The sequence below is a fragment of the Octopus bimaculoides genome, chromosome 5 (assembly GCF_046866305.1).
Source record: "Octopus bimaculoides isolate indiv1 chromosome 5, ASM4686630v1, whole genome shotgun sequence".
NCBI lineage: Eukaryota > Metazoa > Mollusca > Cephalopoda > Octopoda > Octopodidae > Octopus > Octopus bimaculoides.
In genome coordinates this window covers 110,034,130-110,052,481 of record NC_142932.1, presented here as the reverse complement: position 1 = coordinate 110,052,481, position 18,352 = coordinate 110,034,130, and the positions used below count along the sequence as shown (strand labels likewise).

The 18,352-nt window shown below is 36.0% G+C and overlaps 1 protein-coding gene across 4 annotated transcripts in view; it reads left to right on the top strand.

Moving 5' to 3' along the window:
- LOC106875803 (phospholipid-transporting ATPase ABCA3) overlaps positions 1 to 18,352 on the top strand; it is a 114,102-nt gene that overhangs the window by 88,389 nt on the left and 7,361 nt on the right. For all 4 annotated transcript variants that reach the window (XM_052968181.2, XM_089352934.1, XM_089352932.1 and 1 more), the window contains exons 11-18: positions 28 to 183; positions 920 to 1,130; positions 4,464 to 4,713; positions 7,792 to 7,889; positions 8,689 to 9,693; positions 9,816 to 10,010; positions 13,150 to 13,643; positions 15,684 to 15,871. In XM_052968181.2, coding sequence (XP_052824141.1) covers positions 28 to 183; positions 920 to 1,130; positions 4,464 to 4,713; positions 7,792 to 7,889; positions 8,689 to 9,693; positions 9,816 to 10,010; positions 13,150 to 13,643; positions 15,684 to 15,871 — 2,597 coding nt within the window. The remainder of the gene's footprint in view (positions 1 to 27; positions 184 to 919; positions 1,131 to 4,463; positions 4,714 to 7,791; positions 7,890 to 8,688; positions 9,694 to 9,815; positions 10,011 to 13,149; positions 13,644 to 15,683; positions 15,872 to 18,352) is intronic.

Below are 18,352 nucleotides of genomic sequence, written 5' to 3'. Positions count from 1 at the left end.
AAAGAGAAATTATATTTTGTCTTATAGTTGAAAGGGTTTTCTAAAAAGTTACTGAAATCTGAAGTAGACAAGATGATCAACTCAATTAATTTGGAAGATAAAAGAAATGTTTTATCGAAAAATCTTTCTGGAGGAATGAAACGAAGATTATCTTTAGGAATTGCTCTCATTGGAGATTCAAAGGTATTTTGGATAGTTTCTACATCATAATCTTATGACAGATGTTATGATACCCAGGTGCACCTTGTCACACTCTCATTTTGTTTTATAATCGATTCTATAATCATATTGCAGTAGTTCCTTTATCATGAATACTCTTACAATGTTTGCATCTCTACTTGATGTTTGAGAAAGAGCTCAATACATAAATATTGGAAATTGTTTCTTCAGAAAGAAATTAATATTTATTTCAAGCATGATAGAATTGGAACTATTTGAAATGTTTAACATTCTTTATTACAAAATCTCTATAATATATCAAGATTAAAATCTTATTATTTTATCTGACTCTATGATTCCATAAAACTATTTGCCATAACAACAACATCAACTGGATAACATGAAGCTTTTCATCAGTAACAGGAACTTATAATCTTGGTTCTTGGTTCAGAAATATTTAGCAGAAAAAAGGCAAATTATGCCCTTAATAGGATGACTATCTACCACTGATTTGGTATCTATTCTCATTTTCTAAGTTAATTGAAACAATAAAGTTAAGAAACATTAAATGCTTGTAACAGGTTTGAATTCACAAGAATCCATACCCCTATTTTACATGTAAAAGATGCATATATGTCACTATACCCTTGGGAAGATTGTGTGAACACATTTCACTTTTCTTTCCTAATAAATATTGATAAATTCTATGTCTCTGTCATAAATTGTTATAACAAAAAGTAAATAAATTATATCTTCATAGATTGTTATCCTTGATGAGCCTTCCTCTGGATTAGATCCTAATGCACGCCGTCAAGTTTGGTCTGTCCTCGAAAAGCACAGGATGGGTCGGACAATGCTTCTTACAACTCACTTTATGGATGAAGCAGACCATTTGGGAGATAGAATTGCTATCATTTCTGATGGTATTCTCAAATGTGCTGGTAGTTCCCTGTTTTTGAAGTCAAAATATGGTAAGTTATTATTTGCTTTCTGCACCTACACACTGATAGACACCTAAACACACAGACTCAGCCCTACACACATAAATACATGTATTCAAGTAAATTTATGCAAGGCTTGCAGCTTAGTGGTTAGGGTATTCGATTCACAATCGTAAGATTGTGAGTTCAATTCCTGGTAGCGCATTGTGTCCTTGATCCAGACATTTTATTTCACATTGCTCCAGTCTATTCAGCTAGCAAAAATGAGAAGTACCTGTATTTCAAAGAATCAACCTTCTCACATTCTGTGTCATGTTGAATCTCCCTGAGAACTATGTTAAGGGTACACGTGTCTGTGGAGTGCTCAGCCACTTGCATGTCAAATTTATGAGCAGGTTGTTCTGTTGATCAGACTAACCGGAACCCACATTATCATAACTGATAGAGTGCCAGTCATATGCACATATACAAACACTCATACATGAGACAAATCACAGAAAAAAAACAGATTAAAAAAAAAAAGTGAGTTTGATAATTATATTTCCTTTGATTTGATTTGTCTTTCATGATTGTGTGAACTTAGTTGTATTGATCAAATGATTGTGTGACTTATTTTTATTGATCAAATACCCCCCATCCTTTATAGCATGGACTAGGTGCATTGTATCATGCCCCCAGTATTAGAGAGGCTTTCTTCCAGGCCTGAAATATCCATTTAACACTGATCTCTTAGATGGGTTGTCTTCAGTGTAACTTGCAGAGTTCATGTTTTCTCCCTGAAGACTTTTCAGTTTCTTCTCTCCCAGCTGGATCATCTGCAATATGTATTTTATTCCCCACTCTATATTGCTTGGGTGTAGGGTACTCATGGTGGGAAAGTATGATGGGGAGGGACTTGCTGTAGGCTGGTAGATTGTTAGGTTTGTTTGACTTACTAGTGGCAAGCTCCAGTATGCATGTGTTATGTGTGAGATACAAGAATACCTTGAGTGAAAGTGGCTAGCTTACAGCTGATCTTAATTAATGGCAAATATAGCCAGTTATTGGTAGGTTGGGGATAATAACAACCAGCTGTATTTTCCAAACTCTGCCAAATTAGATTGGAGCCTGGTGTTGCCATCCGGTTTCACCAGTCCTCAGTCAAATCGTCCAACCCATGCTAGCATGGAAAGCGGACATTAAACGATGATGATGATGATGATGATGATATTATGTGAGAGTGTATAAGATAACAAAGAAATGGCCAAATACAGTAGTCTGAAAAGCAACAGCTAGAAGCAATGAAATATTTGATTTTTCTTTATAGGCGCAGGAGTGGCTGTGTGGTAAGTAGCTTGCTTACCAGCCACATGGTTCCGGGTTCATTCCCACTGCGTGGCACCTTGGGCAAGTGTCTTCTACTATAGCCTCGGGCCGACCAAAACTTTGTGAGTGGATTTGGTAGACAGAAATTGAAAGAAGCCCGTCGTATATATGTATATATATATATATGTATGTATGTGTGTGTATATGTTTGTGTGTCTGTGTTTGTCCCCCCCCAACATCGCTTGACAACCAATGGTGGTGTGTTTACGTCCCTGTAACTTAGCGGTTCGGCAAAAGAGACCGATAGAATAAGTACTAGGCTTCCAAAGAATAAGTCCTGGGGTCGATTTGCTCGACTAAAAGGCAGTGCTCCAGCATGGCCGCAGTCAAATAACTTAAACAAGTAAAAGAGTAAAAGAGAGAATATTGTCATAGATGATAATAAAGATTGAGGTAGTTGTTTGCTATGTTCTTTGTAGATTATATTATTTGTTTATGTGCAGGAAAAATAGTCAATGTTACCCCTAATGTTTTTCACTGTGGATATTTGCAGAGATTTGCTTGTGTTCAGGTTTCGTCTTCTTTTGCAAAATATATGCATATCCACCAGAATAATTTTTTAAAATTTGATTTCATCTTGAAAACCTTATACATACACATTTTGTTTCTTTTGTGCACTAGTTGAAAAACATATATGCATGCACAAGCACATAGCTAAAAGGGAACAATGGTAGAAGTATTTACAAGAATAGAAATTAAATAAATAAATGGAAAAAAAAATTGAAGTTGAATTCTCTTGCTACATTCATGTATGATTCAAAGTGTCCTCAGAATTTATCTGAAGATTTAGAGACATTGATCGAAGCAGACATAGCCATCTAGAATAGTTTCTAACCTTTTGAATCATGAAGTATTTACTTATACTTCTGGCTAGACATCACATGGTAGCTGTAAATGAATGTCACCAACATGCAAGCGGTGTCCTTTCCTTCCCAATCTTCTGGAAAAGATATATCTGGTCTTGGGGAAATATTACCTTACTTGGGAACAGGATTTCCATGCTGGCATGGGTTGGACAATTTGACTACAGACTGGTGGACCAGGTAGCTACACCAGGCTCAAATCTGATTTGGCAGAGTTTCTAGATTGTAGCCTGGTGTAGCCACCTGGTCCACCAGTCCTCAGTCAAATTGTCCAACCCATGCCAGCATGGAAAGCGGACGTTAAACGATGATGATGATGCTGATGAGATGCTAATCCTGTTCCCAAGTATCTGGCTGTAGAAAATCTGCCTCAACAATATAACCCATGTAGGAATGGGAAAGTGCACATTAAAATGAAGATAATGATTGGGTGGTGGTGGTGGTGGTGGTGGTGACGGTGGCAGCACGGAAATGAATAATATGGCCAAGAAATTATATATTAATCTCTTAAATATAGAACTGAAGTTATATATTAAATAAAATAATTAGTGAATAGAATAAATGATAAAATGTCTAATATCAAATGATCAAATTTCAGAATCATTTAACCAGTATTAGTCAAATTGATATAAAATGATTCATATAGGCGTAGGAGTGGCTGTGTGGTAAGTAGCTTGCTTATGAACCACATGATTCCAGGTTCAGTCCCACTACGTGGTACCTTGGGCAAGTGTCTTCTACTATAACCTCGGGCCGACCAAAGCTTTGTGAGTGGATTTGGTAGACAGAAACTGAAAGAAGCCCGTTGTATATATGTATATATATGTATGTATGTGTGTATATGTTTGTGTGTCTGTGTTTGTCCCCCTCCCCCCCCCCCACCACCACCAACATCGCTTGACAACTGATGCTGGTGTGTTTACGTCCCTGTAACTTAGCAGTTCAGCAAAAGGGACCAATAGAATAAGTACTAGGCTTACAAAGAATAAATCCTGGGGTCGATTTGCTTGACTAAAGGCGATGCTCCAGCATGGCCACAGTCAAATGACTGAAACAAGTAAAAGAGTAAAAGACTATATCAATGTCCAATACTTAATGATTAAATGTTTCTTTCGTTTTTTTTTGTTCTTTCTAGGTGCTGGCTACCATTTGGTGATAGTGAAAACTCCTCAATGCAATGTGGCCAATGTCACACACTTACTTAAGTCTTTTGTTCCAGAAGCAACGATGGAAAGCAATGTTGGGGCTGAACTGTCATATCTTTTACCTCATGAGAGCAGCTGCTATTTTGAAAAACTTTTTAACACAATACAGAGTAAACAAGCTAATTTGGGAATATCAAATTATGGTGTTTCTGTGACGACAATGGAAGAAGTATTTCTTAAGTTAGTATATTTAAAATGGTTATGTTTTTAATAAACTCACACTCACATTTATGTATATATATATATGTGTGTATGTGTGTATGTATAAACCTGGGCTCAATGCCCCTCCCCTCTTCATCTGACTCCCCTCTTTTCTCCTCTCTTCATCTCACACTTACTTCCTCTCTTCCCTCTTACTCACCTTCTCCCTTCATCGTTACCCCTCCATTCAAACCCCACCTCTACACATCTCAACCCCACCACCCCAATACATCCCAATCCTACCACCCCACCCACGTACCCCTACTCCTACCCCCACATCCTCGCCCCAAACCCACATCCCCATGCACCCCCACACCCCAACACCACCACAGCATCATGCCACACCACACCACCATACCACACCACACTACACCACCACACCACCACAACACACAACACATCACCACACTACACCACCACACCACATCGCACCACTCTGCACACACTAGTACTGACCACTTCTCAGCACCCACACCATCATCCACACACCTACACATGCACACATACAAGATCATGGGTTTGATTCCCAGACTGGGCGTTGTGTTGTATTTTTGAGCAAAGCACTTCATTTTACTTTGCTCTGCAATCATCTTGAGCTCTGACATGTGGCACCCGTTGCACCTGTACAGGTAATGTCGATCTGACGGAGGGAGTGAGCTTATGTCTACACAAACATTTGATCACTATAAACAAATCGTCTGTGTGGTTGTTTGGTAAGAAGTTATTGAACCCTCATATGTTATCTAATGACAAGAGAGTCCATAATATATGTATATATATATAAATGGCACATAAAAGCACCTTTCGAGCATTGGGCTTCACAGAAACAAGGACCAAGACTATTTGACATTATGCTGGGCTTCGAGTGTTGGGCTTCATGGAGGCAATTTACTGAGTCCATTTGGCATTATGCTGTGCTAGAGAAGAAGACCCATCAAGCCAAGTGAAATCACTATCATGGCAGATACAGGTGTCACGTAGATGGCACCCATGCTGGTGGCATGTAAAAACACCCATTATACACTTGGAGTGGTTGGCATTAAAAAGGGCATCCAACCATAGAAACCACTCGGTACATCTTATGGACTTGCTACCTACACCTTTTCTACAGATTGAGCAGGGCCATCTTGTTTCCATACTTGGAACTTCTCTAGTTCAGTTAATGATTTAGCTATAAGAACAAGGTCATCAGCATAGAGGAGCTCCCAGGAGCGGCCAGTCTTGAATTCCTCTGCTATTGCCTGGAGCACTATGATGAATAAGATAGGGCTGAGTATCGTTCCTTGGTGAACCCCCTAATTGTACTCTGAATTGTTTGCTGTACTCATTGCCCACCCTCACCTTACTGATAGCATCCCTGTACAAGGCTTGTACAGCTCTCACCAACCACTCGTCTATCCCTAGTTTCTGCTTTGACCATCAGATAAGGGATCGGGGACTCTATCAAAAGCTTTCTCCCAGTCAACAAAAGCCAAGTACAGAGGTTTATCGTTGGCTAGGTATTTCTCCTGCAGTTGCCTTAGCAGAAATATAGCATCAGTGGTGCTTCTACCTGGCACAAACCCAAACTGCATCTCGTCTAGACTAACTCTCTCCTTGATTAGTTGGGCTATGATACTCTCCATAACTTTCATCATCCGATCCAACAATCTGGTACCTCTATAATTATTTCTATCTAAGGCATCACCTTTACCTTTGTTGACTATGGTGCTGCTACACCAGTCATTGGGTATGACTCCTTCACGAACCACCTGATTTAGCATATAGATGACTAGACTGTAACCCACACTGCCAGATATTTTAAGCATCTCAGTGGTGATTCCTGATGGGCTGGAGGCTTTTCCTGTCTTCATATCCCTAATTACTTATCTACAAGGGTACTGTGAATTCAGATAGCTAGTCCCTCAGTTGGGTCAACATTTGGCAGACTCTCCTCCTCTCATTCATTCTTCACGTTCAGCAGTCTTTCATAATGGCATCTCCAAGCCTCTTTCTTTGCAGACTCATTAAAAGCAAGTGCATCATCATCTATGCAGACACATTTCTCACCTGTGACATCACAATTTTCTCTCAACAGATAATTTCTCACCTCTTCACAAATTCATTTGTTTACTGAAAGAGATATTGTGTGATCATTTTCCATGTGTTTGTGTAGAAATAAAATGAAGTTTGCCTCTGAAGAAACATTCACATAAGTTATTTTTTAGGAAGATGTAAACAGAAAATCAAACCTAGAAAACCATATTCATAATATTGCTGCTTTTTTTCTGTGTGTGAATGTGCATATTATTCAGAATGTATTCTTAATTATATGAACATTGCTAGAAATCATTGAAACAAAGCAGTTATAACAATTTTGTTGAAATTTCTGTTTAACTCTTTAAGATTCAAATTACCCCATCAAATATAATGCCTTTTTATTCACATTGTTTGAATTAATCATGCATTATTTCACAACTTTGAGATTTTGATGATGTAATTGTTTATTTTTAGAATGATATTATAGGATAGGCGTGAGAGGCCAGATTTGGTCTTCTTGAACATAAAATGTGTAGAATATTTGGGTCAGATAGGGCCAGTTTAAATGCTAAAGAGTTAAGATGGCTACATGCTCAAAATTTAATCTGGTAAAAAATCAAACTATTAAGTTGTCAGATAAATTCATGCTTTTTGTTTTGTTTTTATTTCCTCACCACATTTATTTTAAACCTTTCCTATATTATTTGAAATAACACAAAAAATATTTTTATCAAACTGTTTTAATGTTTTTTTTTTCTAACTCTGCTTCTCCTTTACAACTTTTGTTTATTATTTTTGAAATGGGAATAAATTTTACATCTTTTCAAACACATGATGACAGAATGCTAAGTAGAAAAAAGTGAAAAACTAAAACGAATGAATTTACCTGATGACCCAATATAATAATTTTCTATTCCTATTTTTAGTATTTGTCTCAGTGATATCAGACTGTCTTACATTTCTGTTGACATCTATAAGAGTCTTTTCATTTTCTTTCTTTTATTTTCTTTCATATTCAAAATAAACTAACTCCAACAGAGTAAGTGACAACCTAAACACTCAACCAGTTAATGACTCGCACACTTTCTCAAATGGATCTGTTTACCACACATTAGAAACAACTTTCAAACCCTCAAGTGAGTGTGGTCAATATCAACCTTTGTTGCAAAATATTTTGTTTCCTGTTAGTAATTTTGTATTTAGCATTGCATTTTTGAAGCATAGCAATCATGTAACTAGTTTCTTGTTTTAACCCTTTTGTTATCATATTTCTATTGAAATACACTGCCTTTATGGATGGTGGAGGAGCACTAAGCAGTGATATGTATAAATGCAATGTTATTACCAGTTCGAATATGCTAATAACACATTTGGACTTGTAAAGAAGCCATTCATTGTTTTTCCATGGAGAAAATTTCTTACTGTTGACAAATGGTGTGAGTACACCTAAATCAGCTTGCAGTGCCACCTATCCAGACTGTGAGATGCAAGCTTTTCAGAGTAATTATCTCCTCTTCAGTCACAGAAACTGGATAGGTGTATTTACACCATTTGTCAACAAATTTTCTCCATGATAAAACAATGAATGATTTGTTTACATGTCTGAACATGCTATTAGCATATTTGAATTGGTAATAACATTGCAATCCAGTTTATTTTGGAAATAATGGAGAATTTAGGAAAATAACTTTGTCAGTATTAAGATGGTGTTTGGAATATAAATTAACATGAAATTTTCATGGAAGGTTTTGATTTAGATCATTTTAAATATGAATTCATTTGTTTATTGAAAGAATAGTTATAAAAATGTTAAAACATTACCTGCCACTTTTGAATTTATTTGTTCCTGGACCTGCTGTTATAAATATTATGTGTTGTTTAGAAAATTATTTACCTATTTATTTATATTGATATCATGTTTTATTTTTGTTGCAGGATATAAGAAAATAACTGGATTCTTTTTAAGTCTTCAACAATTTCGTGCAATGTTTGTAAAGAAAGTGATTTACACTTGGAGAAATAAATTCTTGAGTATCAGCCAGATTCTTGTACCTTTGGTTTTCACCATTATTGCACTGATTGTTGTGAAAACATTTCCAACTCAGGATGACTTTCCTTCACTTTTACTGAGTCCTGAAAAGTATGGCAAGAATACTATACCATTCAGTATTTTATTAACTGCCACTCCAGAAGTAGCAGGTATTACCATGTCCTACCAAGACAAATCACTGAATAAAGACATCAACTTTGTGAATATTAATAATAGCACAAAGTCCAAGAACTCACCAAATATCACAAAATATCTTGGAGTTATTAGCATTGAAGACAGAGAAAATTATAATGACCATTATATGATAGCTGCTGATTTAAGTGCAACATTTCCGGATCATTACATTGCCTATTTTAATGGTCAGTCTTTCCATAGCGGTGCTATATCTTTGGCAATGATGGTCTCTGGCTTTCTAAGATATTTTCATCAATCCACCTCAAAAATTTCTTTTGTCAATCATCCACTTCCAGTGACACAATCAGAAGCTGCAACTTCTTCTGATTCGCTGAACAATACTGCGTTTACATTATCAATTATGATCTTATTTGGTATTAGTTTCTTGTCAGCAACATTTAGTCTCTTCGTGATAAAAGAGCGATGTACAAAATCAAAGCATCTTCAATATATTAGTGGTGTATATCCATTCAACTTCTGGATATCAGTATATATCTGGGACATGATTACTTTCTTTGTAACTTCCATATGTGTGATAATTGCTTTTGTTTGCTTTGACATTGAAGCATACATTGTGGATGGACATTCTGCAGCAATTTTGCTTTTGTTTTTCCTGTACAGTACAGCTGCACTTCCCTTCACCTATTTGTTGTCCTTCATTTTCAAAACACCAACATCAGGTTTTGTTTGGCTGGCTCTCATTAACATCGTCTCAGGTAAATACTAATTATTTTTATCAATATATTTATCTCTATGTATAAATATATGTTTTAATTTCTGATACTTCCACCTCTAAAGAAATCCTGTGTAATTTCCATAATTTTTATTTCAATTTCAGGGCTTCTAAGTGTTTTATCTGTCAACATCCTGAGTATACCCCAGCTGAATCTTTCTGACGTAGCAGACATATTGCGTTGGGTGTTTCTTGTTATTTCACCTGAGTTTTGCCTTGGCCAAGGCCTCATTGATTTTTACGCCAATTATGATTTGATTGAAATGTGTGATAAATTTCCCTCTATGTCAAGCTGTCAGAGTAAGTTTCCATTTTACTAGAAACTATTTTAAAACTATTTTACCATAAGGAAACTCATGATAGTTTGTTAAACTAATATTGTATTATTGGTATATATTGGTTAAACTAATAGTGTATTATTGGTATATAATTATTAACATGATCTAAATTTTTTACATTAATGAATTCTCAAGCAGCGTCTTGAGTATAGATGTCATAGTTTCTAGGGTAAGAAATACTACTGAATAACTTGTAAGTTTTTGAAGAGCAAATAATTTTCATCTTTGATATTTGGTCGTATTCACCATCACTAACTGAAGCTTCATCGAGTGTTTGTCATTTATTATGCTGAAGTTTGCCATACATCTCAATTCTCTTTTCACCATTTGAAACTCAACCTTCCAAAGTTCAATCTACCAAAGTCTCCTCTCCCCTTCTCTCTCTCTTACAGCTACTGTTGCATAGAATCTAAGAACTGGCACCAAACTAATAATTTTTAACTTCTTGCTATTACTTTGGAACTGGTTCCCATCAAACACTACTTATATAGAAAGCCAGACAAGGACACAATGCACATATACAAAAATTCCATCCAACTTCAGTCATTATAAATAACCTCGAATGTGGCATGTATGCAAACATTTCCCACCTATCTTCTGACTGTATATCAGTTGAGGTTAAGCATGATGGGGTACAATGGCTGATCTTGTGATTGCACAAATTGTCAACATGTGGAATGATTCACAAGTTTCGCAGTATTAGAGAGATGTAATACTGATTTCATTATACAAGGGAGAAGATCTAAAGTCAAACTGTGGTGACTTACATGGTATTTTCTTATTTGTGAGTGTTGGTAAGATAGTCATCAGACTTTTATTGAATCAACTGCAGATATGCACATGCTACATTGTTGCCCCCAAGTTTCAATGTGGAATTAGATCTGGTAGATGTACTACAGGTGATTTTAAGCATCAGACAGTTATAAGAGCAATGCATAGAGCAGAGACTCTCTTTTTGACAAGTTTTCATTGATCTGAAAAAAATTTGCTTTTGAAATGGTGAATTGAATCTTTGTATCTATGAATCTTGCAGCATCACATACCTGCTACATCTATCTGAGACATAGATCTTGTATTGATGGCACATGAAAATATTTGAAAGATCTCACCAAAAGTGCCTAAGCCTTGTATTAAACATTAGTTGGAAATCTTCTACACCTGACACAGATGTACTTAAAAATGTTGGATGGCTGAGTATGGAGGTTTGACTTATCAAGTATCACATCTGATACGCTGGTCATGTCTTCCATCTTGATGGTTTCAGGTTTCTGAAGCAATTATTTTATGGGGAATTAGTTATCAGTAAACTTCACCAGCACAAGCAAAAAAAGAGATTCTGTAATGTCATGAAGTTAAAAGACAGTAAGAAAGACTGGAAAATAGAAAGCGGTAGAGAACAATATCAAGTCTCTTGGAATGAAGCTGGATATCAGATTTAATTAGAGAGAGGAGAAGTAGAAACTAAATGATTTGTATATGTTATGCTGTATGAGGGTAAAACTGGCAGAGAATTGAGGTGTCTTTGGGAAGAAAAGTGTATGGAAATATAGTGGAACACTTACCCTTACTTGCCCCTAATGACATTGTAAAGAAAGAGGCATGAAAGTTTGCGTATGAGACAATGTTGAATGAGGAGAATGCATAGAATTGTAGGGGGTCTACAGTATATAGAGAGACAAGAGAATGAAATTGTTTGGGGTATGCTTTAACCCTTTAGCATTTAAACCGGCCATATCCAGCCAAAAGTATTCTGTTTGTTTTATGTTCAAACTGGCCAAATCTGGTCTCTCACACCAACCCTACAATATGGTTTTTAAAATTAACAGCTACCTCATCAAAATCTCATAGCTACAAGATAATGCATGATTAGTTCAAAACAATGTGGATGAAAAAGCATTAATTTTGGCAGAATAATGCAAACACTAAAGGGTTAAAGTGCAGTTAGTTTATGAAGGCAGAAAAGGCAACTGGGCCATTGGGGATTGATCCTGAGATGTTTGAAATATCTGACAAAAGTTGGGCATGTACTAGTCACTTGCATGTTCAGTTGGGTAGTTCGAAGAAGGTTTTATACACATCGTGGAATCATGTAAGACTGCCACATAAAAGTGCCTGTGTGGTACCACATAAAAGCACCTGTGCGGTTCCATATGAAAGTACCCAGCACACTCTGTAAAGTGGTTGGTGTTAGGAAGAGCATCCAGCCATAGAAACCATTGCCAAATCAGACTGGAGTCTGGTGAAGCTCCCCAGCTTGCTAGCTCTGGTTAAACCATCCAACCCATGCCAGCATAGACAACGGATGTTAAATGATTATGAATGGCAGAGCAGTTTCATCATCAACTGCTACAAGAGATACAAAGTAGATACACTATAGATAGGCAACTCCAGAGGTATCAAACTGATAGACCAAGTTATGGAAGTTATGGAAAGAGTTATATCCCAATTGATTAAGTTTTGTTCCAAGAAGAGGAACTACAGATGTCACCTTTCTAATAAGACCTGTTCACCATAACAGAATTGATACCAGTGCTGGTCACAGTATAAGTAGTGGTGCACCCAGTACACACTGTGAAGTTGTTGGTGTTAGGTAGGGCATCCAGCCATAGAAACCATGGCAGAACAGACAACAGGAGCCTGGTGCAACCCTGACCTTACTAACTCTGGTCAAACCAGCCAACCCATACCTGCATGGAAAATGGACATTTGATGATGCTGATGACGATGACAACGAAGTAGTAGTAGTAGTACACATGCATACATATATGTACATATGTGTGTGCACACATGTACATGCATGCATATATACATAAATGTAAAGCTAAAGCTGGCATTCCTTTGACTTATTCAGCTGCTACTGGCTAGGAAACTTAAGGCCAACACCTTTTGGTTTGCTCATTTGTTTCCTCATACTTCTTCTTTGATGCTATTTTGCTTTCAAACTTGGCTTGAATATAAATTAAGGTAAAGTCTACCTTGTCTAGGAACAATTTACTGGCAGGCCTAGTGTGTTTTTTTCTGCATTCACTTCACAATTTTAAATGTAAAATGATGAACATGCTGTGATATATAGTTTACTTATTACAGTTTATTTGTTTCAGGTTCTTGCACAGAATGTTTACCATTGAACAGAAATTATCTTGGCTGGGAGGGAAAAGGCATAGGAAAGTCGTTGGTCTTTTTATGTATTCAAAATATTTTCACCTTATTCTTGCTTATTTTGGTTGAGTCATCAGTTTTTGAAAAAATTGTCTATTCATTAAAACTGTTGTGCTCAAGAAACAAAATTCAGACTGTTAAAGATGTCAATGGTACAACTATTGATAATGATGTGGCTGCTGAACAAGTGCGAGTAGAGAACTACTATGAACTTCATAAAGATGTAATTGTGGTAAAAGATGTTTCAAAGTTGTATGGCTCATTTATGGCTGTAAACCATATTAGTGTTGGAATCCCTGCTGGAGAGTGTTTTGGTTTACTTGGGATCAATGGGGCTGGTAAAACATCCACTTTTAAAATGCTGACTGGTGATGAACGAATTTCCAGTGGAATGATTTATATCAATGGTGTTAGTCTGAAGACTAATATACGACAGGTAAACAATTTTTTGTTCAGTTTTCTGTAGCTTATGACTTTTATTAACTATAAATGATTTTTTTTTTATTAGTCCTGGCAGAATCATTAGCACACTTGGGTTCAAATTCTGCTGAGGTCGACTTTATCTTTTCAAGATCAATAAAATAAATACCAGTCAAGTACTGAGGTTGATATAATTGACTTCCCCCTCCCCTCAAAAACTACTGGCTCTGTACCAGAATTTGAAACCATTAGTTATAAAAGATTTTTGACTGCACTGTCTTAAATATTTTACCATCATTTGAATATTAGATGCAGGTTGTTAGTTATTTCAAATCCTTGTCACCCTCTTGTGTTATTTCTGAGATTTTATTGAGTGAGGTAATTGTTTAACTAAACTATAGAAGATTTTGTGGACTTGCATTGCTGAATTCAAGCCCTATCATGAATACTGCTTGGAAAGTATTTCCTTGGTGTGATTTAGATTAACCCTTTAGCATTCAAACCAGTCATATCTGGCCAAAATATTCTACCTGTTTTATACTCAAACTAGCCAAATCTATCCCTCTCACAAACCCTACAATATCAGTCTAAAAATTAAGTTACCTCATCAAAATCTCAAAACTATGAGATAATGCAAGATTAATTCAAAACAATGTGAATAAATAAGCATTACTTTTGATGAAATAATTTGAATGCAAAAGGGTTAATTATCTGTTGCTGGATATATGTAATTAGGAACAACCAAACAATTTCTATGTACTTAATTTTTAGACAAATAAATATTGATTTTATTCATTTTTGTATTTTTTTTGCAAGGTTCAAGATGTGAACTCATGTCTTGAAACATGATCTGTTGTATCTCAGGAGAACTGTTATACCAATAATAAGCATTGTGCATATGTTAAACATATGCAAAGTGCTTATTGTTGGCATAACAGTTTAGTATAACCCTTTAGCATTCAAATTTTTCTCTCAAATGTAATGTTTGTTTATTCCCATTGTTTTGAATTAACCTGACATTATCTCATAGCTTTGAGATTTCAATGATGTAATTGTTAATTTTACAAGGACCTTGTAGGGTAGGTGTAAGAAGCTGGACATGGCCAGTTTAAACGCTAAAGGGCAACAGATTCGGGGGTGATGTTAAGTCCCCAGTGTTCAACTGGTACTGATGTCATTGACTCCGAAAGAATGAAAGGTAAAGTCAATCTTGGTGGAATTTGAACTCAGAACATAAAGACACACAAAATTCTGTAACCATTTTGCCCAGCATACTAATGCTTCTACAACTCACCACCTTGCGGTCCAACAAAATATTGATTGATTGAAGCATATGCAATGTTAAAACTGATTGAGTTAGGTTCTCTTGCTCAAATAGGTTTTCTATAGTGTATAGACAAATCAATGTAATAGGGAGACATTGGGTTAGTAATTATAAATTCATACTTAAAATCATGTTTCTACTTAGAATCAAATACTAAAGTTGTGAGATTCTGATGAATATTAAAAAATTATTCTGCTTTAAGCACGCCATATAACTTTAAGCACCCCTCATAACTTTTTAATTCTTAGGAATTTTCTGAAAATTTTTGCTAAATAGTGTTCTATACATGGGAAATCATATGATTTGCCACCCCCACCCCACCAAAGACTTTTTTGATGTGTGATTTAAGGGCTATTTAGCTGTTATTTTTAGCACATCTTATGACCACCTGATACCCTCTTCATTTGTTTGTCATTCTGATGTATTGATGTTTTTCAATATCTTTCTTCCTATAAACACATTTAATAGTCTATTGCTGGGATTTAAGCAAAAAAAAAAATTGTGACTGTCTATATTTTAAACTGATTTTTTAAAAACGTTCAAAAAATTTAAAAGCAAAAAAATATTTTTCAAAATTTGAAAAAGTAAGAAAATTCTTTTTCCTTAGTCAAAAGAATTCGCATGTGTTAAATACAAATTTGTAAAAATTTTCTGATAATTCTTAAAACTAAAAAAATCACATGAATTCCACCAATTATTTCTTGATATTAATTTCCAATTTCTCTTTTGTAGATTCAGCGTTACGTAGGCTATTGTCCTCAATTCGATGCTCTTATTGAATGCTTGACTGCTCGTGAGATTTTAAATATGTTTGCCTTAATACGAGGTGTTCCACAAAAGATAATTCCACAAACAGTTAATGATCTGATTGAAGAATTGATGCTTCAGAAATATGCTGATAAACAGGTGAAAACATACAGGTGGGTTTTGATATATCATACTTTGTCTTATATATTGATAGCCTTCAGAATAAAAAAAATGTCTTTTCATTTAGACATTATAAACAAAGCAAAATATTTGTGAATAGTTATGCTTATATATACCTTTGAGAGTTTCTATATGTATTTATATTGCATTGCACCTAGCTGTTTATATTAATTTTTTATATATGCATTAGCAGTCTGCTAAATCATCCATAGATTTTTATGGTAAATGCATATATGCTGACAGACAGAATTGCACGATATCTGCCAAATGGAAATAGGAAAAATGAAATGTTTAGTTTAAGGAATTCTCAAATCAGCAGTGGGGCAATTATATCCCCTGTTAGCATGTGTGTATATGTGCTTTTTCTACAATATTAAGAACATTTTAGCTCTTATTTTTAGCAATGTAGGTGTCTGGATACTCCTAGTCACATTAAGTTACAATTGCATTCTTCCTTTATGGTATCACATGGCATCTAGCTGTTTATATTTTATTTTATATATATGTGTGTGTGCGTATCTAAATGAGTTTTTATATACTTTTGCCCTCCATTGGTTACAATGATGAGGGTCCCTGTCTGTTTGTGAAATTAACATGCAAGGGACTGAGCACTCGACCAACATGGGTACCCTTAATGTAACTCTCAGGGAGATTCATTGTGACACAGAATGTAACAAGGCTGGCCTTTGAATTACAGGTACAACTCGTCTTTGCCAGCTGAGTGAACTGGAGAAATAAAGTGTCTTGTTCAAGTATACATGCTGCCAGGACTTGAACTCACAGCCTTTTGTTTGTGAGTCAAATAACCCTAACGATCATGTGTCTGAGTTTTTATATACTCTTTTACTTGTTTCAGTCATTTGACTGCGGCCATGCTGGAGCACCGCCTTTAGTCGAGCAAATTGACCCCAGCACTTATTCTTTGTAAGCCTAGTACTTATTCTATCGGTCTCTTTTGCCAAACCGCTAAGTTACGGGGGACGTAAACACACCAGCATCGGTTGTCAAGCGATGGTGGGGGGACAGACACAGACACACAAACACACATATATACATATACATATATACGACGGGCTTCTTTCAGTTTCCGTCTACCAAATCCACTCACAAGGCTTTGGTCGGCCCAAGGCTATAGTAGAAAACACTTGCCCAAGGTGACACGCAGTGGGACTGAACCCGGAACCATGTGGTTGGTAAGCAAGCTACTTACCACACAGCCAGAGTGTTTTTATATGCATGATTTAGAGTTTTTATATTTGGCTGCTATGAATAAAAATGTTTTGAAAAATGAACTTTCTGAGAATTTGTACAGTAGCAATGATATTGGAAGTTCTGCAACAAACACAAGGAGACACATTCTTATAAGGAATTGATCAAAGTATATATACATGCTAAATCTTATAATAATTCTGCTTGATCCTCCATTACTTGGCCTGTTCGTAACGCTTTCATATGGTTATCTGAAAGGGAAGGAGAAAGGGGAAGGGAGGGAGAGGTGGTGGTGAGAGAAATGTATAATTTTTTTTTTCCTCCATTACTTAGCTTATCTGCAGTGCTTTTCCATGATTAGTTGAAGGGAAAGGCAAAGAGTGAGAGAAAAAGGGGGAGAAAGGAAAAGGAGAGAGAAAAAGAGGGTAAGGTGGAGAGTGAGAGAGAAAGAGGTAGAGTGCTGTGTATCAAGTCTGTAAAATTGTGCATAAAATATATATATATATAGGCGCAGGAGTGGCTGTGTGTTAAGTAGCTTGCTTACCAACCACGTGGTTCCGGGTTCAGTCCCACTGCATGGCACCTTGGGCAAGTGTCTTCTACTATAGCCTCGGGCCGACCAAAGCCTTGTGAGTGGATTTGGTAGACGGAAACTGAAAGAAGCCTGTTGTATATATATGTGTGTGTGTGTTTGCGTGTCTGTGTTCGTCCCCCCACCATTGCTTGACAACCGATGGTGGTGTGTTTATGTCCCCGTAACTTAGCGGTTCGGCAAAAGAGACCGATAGAATAAGTACTAGGCTTCCAAAGAATAAGTCCTGGGGTCGATTTGTTCAACTAAAGGCGGTACTCCAGCATGGCCGCAGTCAAATGACTGAAACAAGTAAAAGAGTAAAAGAGTATATAAAGTGCATTAAGTAATCATCATATTCCAATTTCCTTCACTTTTCAATGAGTAACAGATGAGTGACTATTTTTTGACACAGACACAACATACGCTACGTTTTCAGATTTTTTAAGTAAAGTTTTCAGAAATGACCCATTAAGTTTATCATTAATTCTGTGAAACATTCACAGGTCCTGCTAGGATCATTTGTGTATTGGTATTCATTTCACATCTGCCACAGAAATTATGAAAAGATAAAGGAAATAAAAGTTATGAAATAGTATAAAGAGTTATAACAAGCTAAAGAAAGGCATGATTAAAATAAAGACTCACCTTGTCATTAGGATCTTTAATGGGAAAATATTTTCCTTTTTATTCA